Below are 15,738 nucleotides of genomic sequence, written 5' to 3'. Positions count from 1 at the left end.
TTTTATGTCGGGGCTTCAGGACACTTGGATCACTACGGATGAGCATGTTGGAGATATTTTGTGGTTTCAATTTTGTGTTCTTGGACGTTAGTCTGGCGCGCCGTCTGCCATTAGGTGTGCTAGCCGCTCCCCCCGCCGATCTCCGCAAGGGATGTGAGGACTCTAAAACTTCACCAGGGCCTCTGTCGACATATGGGTGAGTAGATAATGGCTGAATTTTCATTTTTGGGTGCACTATCCCTTTAATGTCACACAGATCAGGATATCAGGACCAAACACACTCATATTTTGTTTACAGTGGGGATGCTCAGAACAGAGGATCCACTGTCTGCTAGCCAGCTTTCACTGTACCCTGGACAACATGGGGAAGTGCAAATCCAACGAAAATTGGCTATTTAACTAAGATCTTGCAGCATGGCTGAAACTGGTACAAGGCAATGCCTATTAGGCTCAGTAATTTTATGCAAAAAGTTTTTCAAACTCAGGAAGATGGGAATCAAGGCAGTGGAGTCCCACATGCAGAGTGAGAAACACAAAACCAGTAAGTCATGTTTTGTTTTCACAAACACTGGGAACAATTGTCCCTAACCCTAAGTGAGTTTTGTTTTTTGGCTGTGGTCTTAAATTTTATAGCCATTAGCATTACAAAAGCCTTAAAAAGTATTTAATATAATTTGCCATAATCAGCAGTACCCTGTTATTGTCAGGTGGTGATCTAGTGGCTGTGGTTATTGTCACGGGAGCAAAGGAAGAAATCAGGCAACGTAATATAAAGAGCTAGATAGTCTGCTTAGGTTGGGAGGCAGGAGAGGTCAAACAAGCACCGGACTGTCACGTGGCAGATGTGATACTCGTATCTTATGTGCAGCCTTAAGTCAATGTTATTTTAAGACTTGTGTCGTGAGATACGTTACGTTACCTTAGAAACAAACTTACTTAGCCAAATCATTATGTTTTTTTCTAAACCTAACCACTTATGGTGCAACTGCGACCATTTCAAAACGTTATCCACACATTTAAAAATGCAACAAACCATTCTGTTGTCCGCTAATTTAGGTAGTGCTCCTGTGGGTTGTATTCAGAGGTATGAACATATGACTTATGCGTTCGTATGGGTTGGAGGACTCGTTGTTCTGGCCATAACTCAAGAGTCCAGACCAATTATGAGAAATGTGTAAATAAATATCCAAAAAGTCAAAGTCACTGTGACATCATAATGTTCTGCAAAAACTGTTTCTGGCGTTTTTCAATCCCATTACTCAGGAACAGAAGGAGAGACATTTGGTCAGATATTGGGGACACTTATCTTGAAACTGTGCTGAGTGCATATTAAAGCATTGTCTACTGTCTTGTAGGGTTGCAACGATTAGTCGACTAATCGATGACTAATCGACTATTAAAATAGTTGGTGACTATTCAAGTATTCGACTAATCGGTTTGAGTCATTTTTCATAGGAAAGTACTATTACAGTACCCCAAAATACTCTTATTGCAGCTTCTTAGTTTCAAATATTGGCAGCTTTACACACTCTCCCATGATGGTGAACTAAAACCCTTTGGCGTGAATACGAATCAAGACATTAGATGACATAGTTTTGGGCTTTGGGAGAGACAGACTGACATTTTTCAACATTTTAACACATTTTTCGATAAAATGATTTGTCCAATAATCAAAGAAATAATCCACAGATTAGTCGACAATGAAAGTAATCGTTAGTTGCAGCCCTACCGTCATGGTTATGCATTAATCTGGAGACATGGATGTAAACTGTAACTTGAATGGTTGGCGAAGGCATATAACCGCAAAGTAGTAATTCTAATTTTAGGTGTTCAGCAACAATATATTGAGATATTGACTGTCATAAGAGACACAGCAGTCACTTCTGACACACAGGTCATTTGTAAATAAATTAATCAGACATACTGAGGGTGAAAACAAGGTTTGTCAGCCTCCACTGAACTCTCTAAAAGACAAAAAGACGTAGAAAAAATGTTTCAGAAAGGCACTCTGCTTATCTGTAGAGCCTTTAATGTTCTTGTCATTTGTTTGATATATTTGCTGCTTTAACAATTCCCCTCCCAAGGATCATTAAAGTTTCACCTCGTCTTCTTTAATCTGATTCTTCCTGCCCACGCTGTTGTGCACACATCTTGTGTTTTTACTTGAAGTCTGTGCACCTCCAGCATGTGCCAGACGTGTGAATCCATGTCGCGCCATCATCGCCTTTCCATACCAACCAAAATCAGCCTGTCTGTTCAATACAAACAATTATCGTCTCTTAAGTGAAATAATTACAACGCCTGCTATCGTTCATCCCTGCAAAGGAGCCGGGTGATGAACACCTAAAATGTGACACGAGACTCAAAATAACGCTGATAATTTTTTTGTCACAAAAACATTCAGTGTTGATTAAGATGACAAGCTTAAGGACTCTAATGATTTAGTCTCCACATTCACATTTTGTTCTGTCAGACTAATAAGTCTGATATCTAAACTTTGTTTTTACATTTAATACGAAACAATGAAGTGCTTCAACATTTAAGTTTTTATAGGCACAGAAGCTCCGCATTTCATTTTGAACAAAACTGAAGAGCTTACATGAAATACAATATATAAAAATGTTATAAATATTTTCCTTTTTATAAAATTCTGATAATAAAACATTTGAATATTTTATTTAGAGTTGAAGTGGGTATTATGGGAATACAGGAATAATATGGGAAGTAGAGATACATTTTATTTTTTCTATATATTCCTAAACAGTGATTTTCCATTGTTGGCTCAAGGCAACTTTGTGCACTAACATCAGGCTGCTTGTTAGAGCAATAACATGCTCAACAATGGAGATGTAACATGGTACTGACGATGACCCTGACCTTGCTATCTACTGACACGGAGAGGCAATAATAGACACGTTTATAGGTGTGAAAGGAACACAATCAGGGGGTTTGGTTCATTCTCATCTGATAATGAGGACAGTGGCATTGAGGGGCAATTCACCAGTTCAGAAGCAATTAACAGAAATCACACATTCTTTATAGAATCAAAACAAAAAAGATCCATGTTTGCCATTAGTCATAGTTCAACATTCACCATGTTACACAGGGTAAAAGTAAAGGACAAGAGAATAACAAGAAGCCGTAATTATGTATGTTATTTCTTATGGCAAGGCAAAGTGCAGAATACTTGATATCCATTAGTTTCATGAAGAAAATGCTTTCTGAAGTTCCACATAGAGTGGGTGAAAATGAAGACTTTTATAACATGTATTTGAACAATGCTGAGAGTCTACAGTTCTCATTCATAGCATTTGTTTCAGTGTCTTTCTATGGGAAATGCCTCAGAAGCATTTATCTCATTACGGCAATCCTGATTGGCTGGTGATTGTGACGTCAGCGCCGGGTGGATCCACCTACCATTAATTAGCTTGCGCAACAATGCACCATCATTCAGTCACCTCTTCCCGTTTCGGAGCATATCTCAATCTGTAACATAGGCTAGCTAGCTTAACTGTCCACTGAGCAGAGCCACATAGCTAATATCTCTGTCGCTGGGCACTAACTAACAATAGTGGGTTGTAGCTCAGGCTGTTTAATGGTAGAAATGAGTCCTAATACCAAGAAATTGGTTAGAATTTTACCACTCTTGGTTCCTTTTTCTCAAAGTCAATGGGTTTGTTAAAAAAAGTTTTTTTTGTTAGATGCCTGAAGTAAGGTGTGGTTAAGACAAGCTTAAGAGACTTTCATGTTTTGTTCTCAGACATAAGACATGTCAGTCAATACCCCACTCATGAACTTTGAAGCTTCTATGCGTCTTAAAAATGGTGGTTGCTAACAAGTGGCTAAATGAGACTACAGAGCGTCATCACACCGAGCTGCGCGGAACACGGCTTTACATTCTCGTTATGGTGATAACACTGGGTCATGAGACAGTCATGTAGTACGTTTGTAGCCCAACATTAGCTTTTTACTTCTGGTGATTGCATTTAGGCTTCACTGATGATGAAAATGGTGTTCATTTGCGAAGATTATCATGCTGAGTGAAACGTGTAAGCATCAGAAATGTTTGTTTGCCACAGAGCTTATTTTAGGCAATGATCCAAAATCCAACTGAGAAATCTCAACGGCTTTTTGACGAGGGAACCAGTGCGGCGCTACCTTCCTTGTCGGCCCACAGAAAAACGTCATCCTTGGAGCACTCCATGGGAAAACAGTCTATCGCTTATTTTTAACTGGTTTTCCTAAATTTAAAAAAACGTGAAAAAAACAATTCATCCTCTGGGGATCATGAACGTCTTAACCAGATTTCATGGCAGTCCATTTAATTGTTGAGATATTCCAGTCCCAGACCAAAGTGAAGGACCAACTGCCAGACAGACCATCATTACTGTCCATAAAGCCATGCTAGCAGCATGCCTGCTAATTCATTACTCCATAAGTGATACATGTGCCAATGCAAATAATGCATATATGCATATCTAATGTGTGTGCTGCTTGTCATTACCTAATAAATCAGAAATGAGATGATCTGAAATCAGATTTTTCTTGGTGTTTCATACACAGATTGCTCATTGTTGCCCCGAGGCACCAACAATATCTTATCATAAGACCCTAATCTTCTGTTAAGGGTTAAATTCCCCAAGTTGCACACTGCAGGCTAATGCCAATAATGAGACTTAAAAACTAAAAGCTAATGAGTGTTTTTCTGTCACCGGGGCAGACAGTACTCTTGCTGTTATTTTCCCGCTGGGGAGCTGTATCGAAATAGCCAGAGTGCTCAAGCTTTCAGGAGACCAGCAGGAGCTCCTATAACCTGATTGACTGACTGATCAATTACAGCCCTGCGTGTTTGAAATGACTGATATGGGGAAGCTGATTGACACCCGGCGGTTAAAAATAGACCCTCACCGGTAACGGTGATGGAGACTTAAACCGGAGGCTGCAGGTTTTCCCTGTGGAGTTTTCAGTTTCATGTGCAGAGCAGCCGCGGAGTCGTCTTACGCTCTCTTTGAACATTTCAGGTTTATTTGGATTCTGCGCTTCATATCCGGATTGACAAAAGAGAATTAAAAGAGGCAAAACAAAATAGAGAGCGTATCAATTATTCATGAGCCTTTCCCATCCTCCTCCTCTTTTGAAGTTGATTCCTTTTTTTTTTCCCTCACTTGGGACTTGTCTGTTTTTTCTCTCATTCTCCTCCTCCTCCTTCTTCTACTCCTGTTCAGGATCTTGAACGATCCCCTCCTCCCAAAACCGCCAGCATGTTAAGAGTTGATGCTCGTCTCAATTTGAGCGATTTGTTTACATTGTGAGATGTTGGATTTGTCATCGTCCCTGGTGACAGCATCTCCAGGGATTTAAAAAAAGAAACTACAGCAGATATTAGTGCTGACAGCAGGGAGGAGTGATGACGATGAAACAATCCAGATTTTTTACTTTCTTCTCTCTGTTTCTCTTTGACTTGTTCCTCAGATCTCACGGATTGGCCTGATTGTTCACAAAACCAAAACGCAGGATTTCCAGGTGTTGGCGGGCTCAGCAGGGTTTCTCATGGCCGCCTATTGTGTTGGTAAGAAGCTCTTAAATAGGACTAACTGTGCCGCTGTTCTTCACGGGGAGCGGTTGGTAGCCTTCACATCTCTCAGGCTGCGATCTCCTGTACTCTTTGTTTTCTTTTTATCTCCAACCAAAGTGGACAAGTTGACTTTGTTTTCTTTTTGTATATCTTTCATTTCTGGTCCTCAATTACAAGCGTAAAGAAACACATAAATAACAAATAACTTTTTGATGGCTATCCTTGATAACCTCTGCCTCTTTCTACCCATAAACCTTTGCATTTGGGGGTCACTTCCTGTTGTTTCAGATTTCGCTCACTCTCCAGATGAACAGCAGCTCCCTGAAGGGATCGTGTGGCACTGTCTACTGAATGTGCAGAATTTTAGGGACATCATTCTGATATTGAATTGCACAGGCTACATGTCCTACACATGTCCTCAACTTTAGATTGATTTCCTACTTAAGCAGCTCTTACATATGTGTTATGCAGATTAAGTAAACTCTAATTATTTTTGCTTTAGTTATTTAAACTCTCTCTGGTGGTGCAGTTGAGGAGATTGAAGACTTGGATAATGAATTCTTGGGTTATGTGGCAAACGTATTTAGAAGACAATAATAAACAAATATTGATCTTGTTGAAAGGAAACTGTGAATTTGGGCAGGTTTTGGAGCTGCACACGTCTTAGTTAATGCACCATCAGTGAAGAGGTTTCAAAACAGTCCTTGCTTGCAATTTTATACCACAACAAAATAGACACTTTTTATGAAAACAAAGTGAGAAATGTTGGATGAGCCCAGATTTTACTGTCTTGTGCCAGATAGTCTCTCTTCTGCCATTTGTAATATCTCATGAAAGATTTATATTGTGATACCCACAATATTTCAACTTGTTGACATATTGACGTCATACTGTTACCCATGGCAACAACAAGCATGGCTGAAAGCAAGTCGCGGTTCCAAAAATACGAGCAGCTTCAGTAGTGTGGAATAAACTATGGTGTCCTGAATGTTCTACTTCTCAGACTCTTAAGGCCAAAACACACCGGCGCCTTACGACGCGCGTCAAAACAGCCGCCCCCATTATTTTCTATTTACAAACCCACACCGGCGGGGGCTCGATGCATGTTGATGTGCCGCGGCACTTTACGCTATTGTCCTATTTTTCCAGCGTCGCCGCCCTTGAAAAAGTGCTGTTTTGTACTTCCCAGCCTAGCAGACTGAAGTGTGCAATAGAAATCCAGTTGACGCCCTGCAGTGCAACGCTTTTTGTATGTGTTGGGGGCGGCACTTGACTCGCGTCAATGACGCCGCCGTCACATGACACCACCGGTGTGTTTTGGCCTTTAGTGACTTACCGCTCAGAGGGAACTCATTCAGCAGCTCCTCTGGCAGCAGCACAGTGTCTCTCCCTCTCATCTCTCGCTGTGCGCACACAGGAGTCGGTGTCGTCGAGTGATATTTTCATAAACCTTTGGTAATGTAAACCTACGTGAAAAAACTCCATATGTGAATGTGTGATAGTTGTGGTATCATAACAGCCTGTCACAGGTTACAGCGTGATGATTAGAGGAGAAATGGCAGAGCATAAAAGTCCAGGTGGGAAAAAAAAATCCAACTTAATCAAATAGGATTTTGCTAAAAGAAGGAAATCAACTGTTGATTTATATATATATATATCGATCTGAATCTCACTCTGAGTTACTGCTTACGAGTAGGTCTCGGTCCAGTTGTTTTGGTGTGCACCTGAGTGTGATTATGGTGTTCACACCTGCCCAAACGAACCGCACTGAGGGGGAAAGCAAACTTGAGTTCGATTGAACCAAACCAAACAGGACACGTGTGAAAGCACCCAGCGACTTTGAAAAACGCCTTTTTCCCTGGTCTCCTGCAGACAGAGGGGAGTAGAGTCTTGGAACACACAAGGCTCATTTCAGAAGGGGAGTTGTCGGGGATTGGCTGCTGTCGAGACGTCACTGCTACCCACTTGAGGGCCCAGCTTTTGGACCAACTCCGGAGAAGGTCCATCTCTGGTGTGGCTCAGCATGGCACTGTGCATCTAAACTGATAATGAAAAAACAAATCCATGTTGCATGGCTTGACTCGGCGTGGCCAAAAGTGGTATAATTTGTCATCCTGCGGGGAAACATGTGGTCTTTCATTAAAAGTTGCAGTGAATCAAAAAAAGATCAGTAATCTTTCACTGCAGCGTTATGAAGTGAAGTCTTCTATCTTCTTGGTATGTCAGCCACGTACAGTGTACTGTGAGGCTGGATTAGATAACACGTTAGGGTATAGGCATCAATATGATGCTCAAGAACCTAATGAGTCATGTTCTCCCACTGCCAGGCCTGCCTAACACACATACATGCACACGCACACACACACCCTTCCACAGCTCTCTGATCTTTGCTCCCTGACATGTTCACATCTCCATAACTGAAATATGGGAGTAATTGGCTGTGTGTGTGTGTGTGTGTGTGTGTGTGTGTGTGTGTGTGTGTGTGTGTGTGTGTGTGTGTGTGTGTGTGTGTGTGTGAGACACAGCTAATGCAGAGCAAGGTAACGCTGAGTGATTGATATGATAATTTGTTCATGCTGTGAGTGCGTATTCAAGTTTTGATGTCCGAATTCATGCTGTCAGTGCCCCCACAGTAATGCTGAAAGGGCCCGGCCGTATACCTGTCAGTCAGAACCTGTTATAACCGCATGACAAAGAGCTCTGATAGTAAAGTTATGATTGTTCACTCACATTGACTTCTATTCTCATTCAAGTCTCCAAATCTGCAGACTTAGCTTGCTTGTGTTTTGCAAGGTTGTCAAAGGGAAAGTCAGACATTTGAGCCAAAATATGTGGTGTCAGGATTTTCCTGTTTCTTTGACAGAGATAGGGTGAAGCCCAAAGTGTTATCCAGATTTTGATATCATTATTATGCAAGGACATTTATTAAAAATTGTGAAATTGTTCTTTGTTTAGAGGTTTTGCACATTATTCCATCTGCATGTTGTGGGACTGCTGGTGATGTCGGCATCTTAACTACAGTTTATTTACACTGTGAAACTTGTGTTTATTTATTTGCTTTTATCATGTTCAATGTCAATTCTGCTGGCAACTTGAATATAGAAATAGAAATTATAATCAGAAAACTAAAAAACTAACGACACCAATTACTAAAAATCTAGCCCTACAGCGTAAACTTGCTGAAATGTAGAACAATAGACGGAAAAAAGTAATATTGAGAAGATTCAAACCACATATAAATATATATTTATGTTAATCAGTAGGGCTGTACTCAACTCAGAATTATGTCAGTAGAATCAGATTCGGCTGTTTATTACGAATATGTGACATTTAATTTTCTTTTTTCCATATAAATTTTTAAAGTGTGTACTGGGTTTAGCGGAACGTTAACGAAGGTGCAAACAAAGGATGAGAAATGTGCAACAACATTTTTTGCCAACGCTAGATATCAATCAAAAGCCAGAGACTGTGTCGTATTAAGTATCTGAACTGTAAATTCATCACAAACAAGCAGAAGAGAGAGAATAATGTTTATCTTGGAGCCTTACAGTGGAAGGTTTCTCCTCCTTTGTGTCGCTGCATCATGTCCATTGCGGTCTGTACCAAAGAGCAGACTGATTTCAAATAGCCTGTAGCTTGTCTCTCTGAGTATACTGTAACTAGCCTGCCACACAGTACTTGTTAATCAATGGCAGCACTATCATACAGCGCAGGTGGAACTAATGTGGTTAACAAGTTGGTGGTGACAGTAGACAAACAAACTAACGGTTACCAAGCAACAGACATTTCTTGCTAGGTAACAGACATGGCCACAGCAAAGAGGCATAAAGCTGACATCGAGGGTCGCCACTAGGAGCGGTGGAAGGTTGAATACTTTCTTACTGAAAGACGAAAAAGTTACGTTTCTCTCATATGTTGCGAGAAGTACCTGGCCTCCAGGTATTTTACATCATCTAATCTGGCCCCCATTCACAAACATTTAGACACTATGCTAAGCTAAGCTAATCGCCTTTGTGCATTATATGTGTAACACAACATGAGATCGGCTTCAGTTTTCTCATGCAACTCTTGGCAAGAAAGCGCATCTTCAGCTGTTCCCTTAAAGGGATAGTGCACCCAAAAATGAAAATTCAGCCATTATCTACTCACCCATATGCCGAGGGAGGCTCAGGTGAAGTTTTAGAGTCCTCACATCCCTTGTGGAGATCCCAGGGGAGAGGGGGTAGCAACACAACACCTAATGCAGGCTGGGTGCCCCAGATTCAAACGTCCAAAAAACACATAATTGAAACCACAAAATATCTCCATACTGCTCATCCGTAGTGATCCCAGTGTCCTGAAGCCCGACATAAAAAGTTGTTTGGTAAAATGTTATTTGAACTCTGTTTTTAGCCTCATTGTAGCCTGTAGCTCTAACTGCTTCTGTGTACACCGAGCTCGCCTGTAGCTCTAACTGCTTCTGTGTACACCGAGCTCACATGTGCGCGCGAGACCAGCGAAAGCACGTGATCACACATGAACATGGTGCCCATGTCTCACGGTCTCACCGAAGCGCACACACGTGAGCGCGGTCCACAGAGAGGCAGTTAGAGCTACAGACTACAATGAGATTATTGTCGCAGAATTCCAAAAAAAGTTGTCATGGGAAAAAATATTTGCCCCGTTTCTCTGTATTAATGAGATTATTATCTCAGAATTATATAAAGAGATTATAATCTTGTTAGTTCAGAAAAACTAGAATTTACACAACAGTCTTTTTGATTCAGGAAAACAATAACAATATTTATTTTCATGAATACCTCTCTTAGAATACTGAGATAAAGATGTAATTAATTTAAAAAAAATAGCATTTTTTTCATGCAAACATTACTCGTAATTCTAAAATAATTACCTTCTTAACTCAGTAATTCAGTATAGCAAGCATTTTTTTCCATGAAAACCTTTCTCATAATTCTGAGATGATTATCTTGTTAATTCAGGAAAAACAAGAGCAGAACTTAATTACATGAAAACTGTTTTCACAACTCTGAGAAACGTTTTCATGGGGGAAAAATGTTTGCCCCGTTTTTCTGCATTAACAAATGTATTATCTCAGAATTACATAAAGAGATCATAATCTCTTAAAGCTATAGTTGGTAATCCTGTTCAGAAACACTTCTTGTTATACTGGGTGAAATGGTCCTTCCATCCTGAGAGTAGTCAATACATAATGTGTTCAGAAAAAGAAACGAAAAATATCCGACTTCTGTGGCAGCTGCAGGCCTGTAAAAACTCTGACTAATTCCTGCCATTTGGTGCGAATGGAAAGAACCAATCAGATGCCTTCATGTCTCGTCCTGCCCGAGCCCCCCTCTGTCCCTCCCTCCCTCCTCCCTGCGTGCACTCATCACGTGTCACCGTTGCCGGAAATATTCAGCACACTCCTCAGCAGAAATACCGAGTTAGCAGGAGTTTGCTGAACAATGGCAGAGAAAATGCAGCCAAAAGTACCACTTCCAGCGTTACTTGTAATGGCTCGCCCCACTAAACAGGCTGAGAAAAGAAAGTTGGAGGCAGAAAAGCCTGTGACAAAAAAGGCTTTGGATAAAGCGAGAGGACAAACCCGACCTCAACATCGGTGCAGCTTTTGAATGGTGGAGACAACTGAGGGAGCTGAAGGGCCTGAAAAGTGATGCAGAGGTTGCTGTCTTTCTGTTGGACAGGTAATTATTTGTGTTATTTTACTCGGCTCTCCTCTGCCCTGCTGACTCCTACTGCAGGATGCGCGTTCAAGTTTGTGTGGGGCCGTGGCTTTGGACGGAGCACTGACGGGAGGGGGAGGAGGGGGTGGAGCTTAGAGGAGGTGCCGCTTTCAAATCTTGCTAGCTCTCCAACATTACCAACTATAGCTTTAAGTTCAGCAAAGCTAGAATTTACAGGACAATCATGTCTATTCAGAAAAACGAGCAGAATTTATTCTTATGAATACTTTTCTCAGAATTCTGAGATAATGATCTCATTAATCCAGTAAAAAAAATAGTTTTTTCTATGAAAACCTTTCTCATAATTCTGAGATCATAATTTTGTTAATTCACTTTTTTTTTTAAACAAATGCATTACACTTCTATAAAATGTATTGCAAGGATCTATCAGTCAAAGTCAGTATATTTTTATTTTTATGGCATTAATTGTGAAAGAGTTATTTGATTATGACTATTATTTAATCAGTGTGAGTGTGTGTTTGTGTGTTGTTGGTAGAGATCTGTTTCAGTTGCTTCTGTCCTACAGACCTCGCCTCACTGTTCTCCCACTTCTCCTGGACATTTTGAATCGTCTGTCTTAGTCCAGCCTTTAGTGTCTCTGTTCATGAGCTGTCACTCGCGGCACAGCTCGCCTGTCAGTCAGCGGCGTTAGGTAAGCTGCTGTCAGCTGTGTGATCTGTGCGGCGGCGGGCCACAGAAACATAAATCAGACAGAAAATCCGCCCATCAGCAGCCGCCGGCTCGTCTATCCACAACAACAACAACTCCAAGGCTGCGGACGGAGGCTGACTCCCTGCTTTTCTCCTCCACCAGACACAGACAATGAGATGTCACACTGAAAGGCCATGGTATCTTATTGCCTTGGAAAATGTGAGTGTATATAGCTCAGTAAATAAAAAAACAGACATTATATGAAGCTACTGCCTGATCTGTCAGGAAATAAAAAGAACAGGATAGAAGGCTGAAACGCTCGACTTGTATCTCAAACGATGGCTGTTGTCAATGAATCATTTACGTCTGTGTGTTGACAGCAGAACTGTGAAACAAGGAGATTGATGGATGGCTTTATTTAAGAGGAATATATATTCGTCTTAACATCAGGTAGAAAACGTACCTCAGTCTTTTCTGCTCTGTTTCATCTTAACACTGAATTCGGTCCACACGTCAGGTGAAAACTCCAGCTAAAGGTTTACATGCTTCTCTGCTGGTTGCGGAAATTCTCCGACCTCTTGGGCAACTCAAGTGCTTCTTGTACCTCGCTGCGATGCATGCTAATGTTTTAGCACACCGTGCATGATTGGTGGATGGAACATTTAATATTCTAAACATGGTGTGAGTTAAGTGATTGCACACAGTGAACTGATCAAACGTGATTTATCAGGTCACCTCCTTCAACTTAACATGAATATGAAACCACATTTTAACACCTGCTTGTGAATAAGAGTAGAGGCTTTGAAAGCTGGAGCAGGTTAGTGTGCAGAAATATGACCTTCGTTACCCATGAATCCTGTGAGATGGCTTTAGGTCACTGTGTAGCAAAATCTGATGTTTTATAGCAAAAAAACAAACAAACAAACTAAAGAGATGTATTGTTGGTGAGTCCAGTTTTCTTCACTGTCATTTCTGTTTCCTTGCTGGTGACCACCCCAGAAAATTGAGGCAAATTTGAAGGGTGCAAAGGTGAATTTCAGGTGTAAGAAAAGATGAGAACTACTTAGTTTAGGTAGATAAAACACATACAGATCTTTTGCTGTGTGTGTTTTTAAGTTTCCATTTCTGTATTTCTATTAAAAGTGCAGTGTGTCAGATTTAGGGACATTTAGCGGTGAGGTTGAAGAACTGAAAGTTTTCGTGTGTACCAAGCATGTAGGAGAACTCCAATGGCTGATGGAAAACTAATACAGCCCAATCAAAGATACCGTAACAAAAGATAAGGTATTATAAGCTGCGCCAATGGTATGAAATGGTATACACGTCCAGTCTCTTTATTGGCCGTGGTCTCCTCTCGCTCACCAGCCCCAACTTAACTTTTAAGTCATGGTTGGACATTTAAGTCTATTTAAATTTCCGGCACCAACAGAGAGAAGAGATTCTTTGTTGCCAGATCTCGCGAGAGTGTGTTGCTAATGTAGAGACAGGACTCTAAGAAGGTTAATGTTTCTCGTGATTTGTGTTCTGATAGTGTAAGAATGCTCTGAAGATGTGTAGCTTGTGGAAACTGGGTCCAGTTTTCACTTTGAGAGGTATGGGGCATGAATAGACTCAGGACTGCGGCTAGTGTTCTAAACATGTGGGGCAACACGTGGTGAAACCAGCCAAGGTGACACAGATGCAGAAAAATACTCAAACGTGAGTCAGCTTGACTTAGCAATGGTCTCTGGCCCTATCTAGAGCCAATGTTTGTCTACAGTAGGAAAGCATGGCGGACTCTGTGGAAGAGGACCTGCTCAGTACGTAGATACAAACAGCTCATTTTAAGGTTACGAAAACAAAGATTCTTATTTTCTGGTGGTTATGAACTAATGAAAACATGGTCATGAGTATTATATACCATTACTGTAAATAGATGTCCCTAAATCCTACACAGTTGACCTTTAACATATTTTCTTTTTCAGCCGCATGATTCTACAGATGGCAGTGTCAGTCAGTCTGTCCATCCCTTTGCTCCAGAATGAAGTATCTCAGCTACTATTGGATCGACTGCATTTAAATCTTGTGTAGACATGCATGGTTTCCTGGGGATGGACCCCAATGATTTTGGTGATCCCCTAGTGGCAGCAACTGGTCAGCGTATTCACCTACTCTGGGAAATATCTCAACATTTATTAGATAGATTGGTAGAAAATTTGGCGCAGACCTCATGACTGTGGTGATCCCCTGACTTCTCTAGCGCCACCACGAGGCTGACGAGTGGTTTCAAGTGAAATATCTTAATAACTGATCCCTTCATTTTCCATCCAACACAATCATCAGATCTAAATTCAAATTTGTACTGTTATACTGTAAATTTCTGCAATTCCTGACATTCCCATCAGCCTCAACTGTACTTTGTGTTTCCTGCTAATTAGTGAATGTTAGCATGCTAACATCCTGGTGGTCATGATTAACTATATATATGCTAAAAATCAGCATGATAGCATTGTGAACATGTTGGCATGTCGATGTTCACAGCACCACTGTGCACAGTGTGTGTACGGCCTCACAGAGCCGTTAGTGTGGCTCTAGTCTTGTTTACTCTTTTATTCCTTTTTATTAAGACAAATTCTGTTACAAGGAAAAGATGATGAGGTTTAAAGGGTCAAGAACATATGTCACTGTATAACAATATATTATTGTATAACGACAGAAAACTAAAAGGAAGGAGGAAAAGGAAAAAAATTCTTTATCTTAATCCTTCAACTCTCTCAATTGTGATCTGTGTGTCCAGGTGCGGTTGGCGGAGTGTGTGCGCTGGCTAATGTGCTGGGCCGGGAGCTGTGTGAGTTGGAGCGTCTCTGTGTGTCCGGTCGCTGGGAGGAAGCCAGAGTCCTGCAGCAGCGTCTCATCGAGCCCAACGCTGCCGTGAGTACCATCTGCTGCACAGTGGACGCTTTTATCTGCCGAGCCGCAGAACAAACTCCCACAAATAGTGACAGACTGAAGGTTTAGTCACATTTCTAGAACTGATCTGGAGCCCGAAATAACCTCACTGGTTGCATTAAACCGTACGAGGCGAAGACAAACGACAGCTGTTTTGAGGCTAAACACTGCTGCTTTGTAGGCTTGTAGGATTCTTTGCTATCAAGACTTGCATTCTTAAAAAAATTAGTTGATTTGCTGAATTTGTTTTAAAAATCTTAAATGTCTTAAATGCCTCTGCCAAATCTATTTATAAAGTCCAGTGCCCAGAAAAAAAGACAACTTCCCTCTGGTGTGCATATGCCATTTCCACATACTGTGATCCAGACAAAGTAAAACTAGTCCAAATTACAATTAAAACCACCCACATCAATGTAAATATAACACAAAATGGGACTTCCTCCTTTACATGAAGGGTAATTTTGGTATTTTTTCCCCATGTTTTTGTCTCTAAGTGACTAATGGGAACAAAAAATTTTGACACTGGTCCAGTATGGAGTGAGAGCACTGCAACTGGCAGCAGTGAAGCAAGCTGCAGTGTAGTCTCGCCACCAAACAATCAGAGATCTCCGCCTTCTGATAGTCTGGGGACACTCCTTTCCAAAGTGTGTTTAACACACCGGCAAAAACGGCCGGCAACAAAGCAACGCCTCTTGCATTTTTGAAAAGGACACGCCTTCTCGGAAATGTGCGCTCCCCCTTTTCTCGTCCGCAAGGAAACAAACACACAGAGAGCTTGAAAATGGATGCCGAGAGATTTAACTCGTGAAGAAAATATTTTTTCCAGCGGATGTCTTAAATATT

At 41.1% G+C, this 15,738-nt stretch overlaps 1 protein-coding gene across 1 annotated transcript in view; it reads left to right on the top strand.

Annotated features, from left to right (window-relative positions):
• The window catches only part of hoga1 (4-hydroxy-2-oxoglutarate aldolase 1), a 29,914-nt gene that overhangs the window by 11,356 nt on the left and 2,820 nt on the right, over positions 1 to 15,738 (top strand). Inside the window, exons 5-6 of the mRNA XM_050044060.1 lie at positions 5,473 to 5,569; positions 14,744 to 14,877. Of these exons, the coding sequence (XP_049900017.1) occupies positions 5,473 to 5,569; positions 14,744 to 14,877 (231 nt within the window). The remainder of the gene's footprint in view (positions 1 to 5,472; positions 5,570 to 14,743; positions 14,878 to 15,738) is intronic.

The sequence above is a fragment of the Epinephelus moara genome, chromosome 5, assembly GCF_006386435.1.
Source record: "Epinephelus moara isolate mb chromosome 5, YSFRI_EMoa_1.0, whole genome shotgun sequence".
NCBI classification, from domain to species: Eukaryota; Metazoa; Chordata; class Actinopteri; order Perciformes; family Serranidae; genus Epinephelus; species Epinephelus moara.
This window is presented reverse-complemented; position numbering and strand designations above follow the sequence as displayed.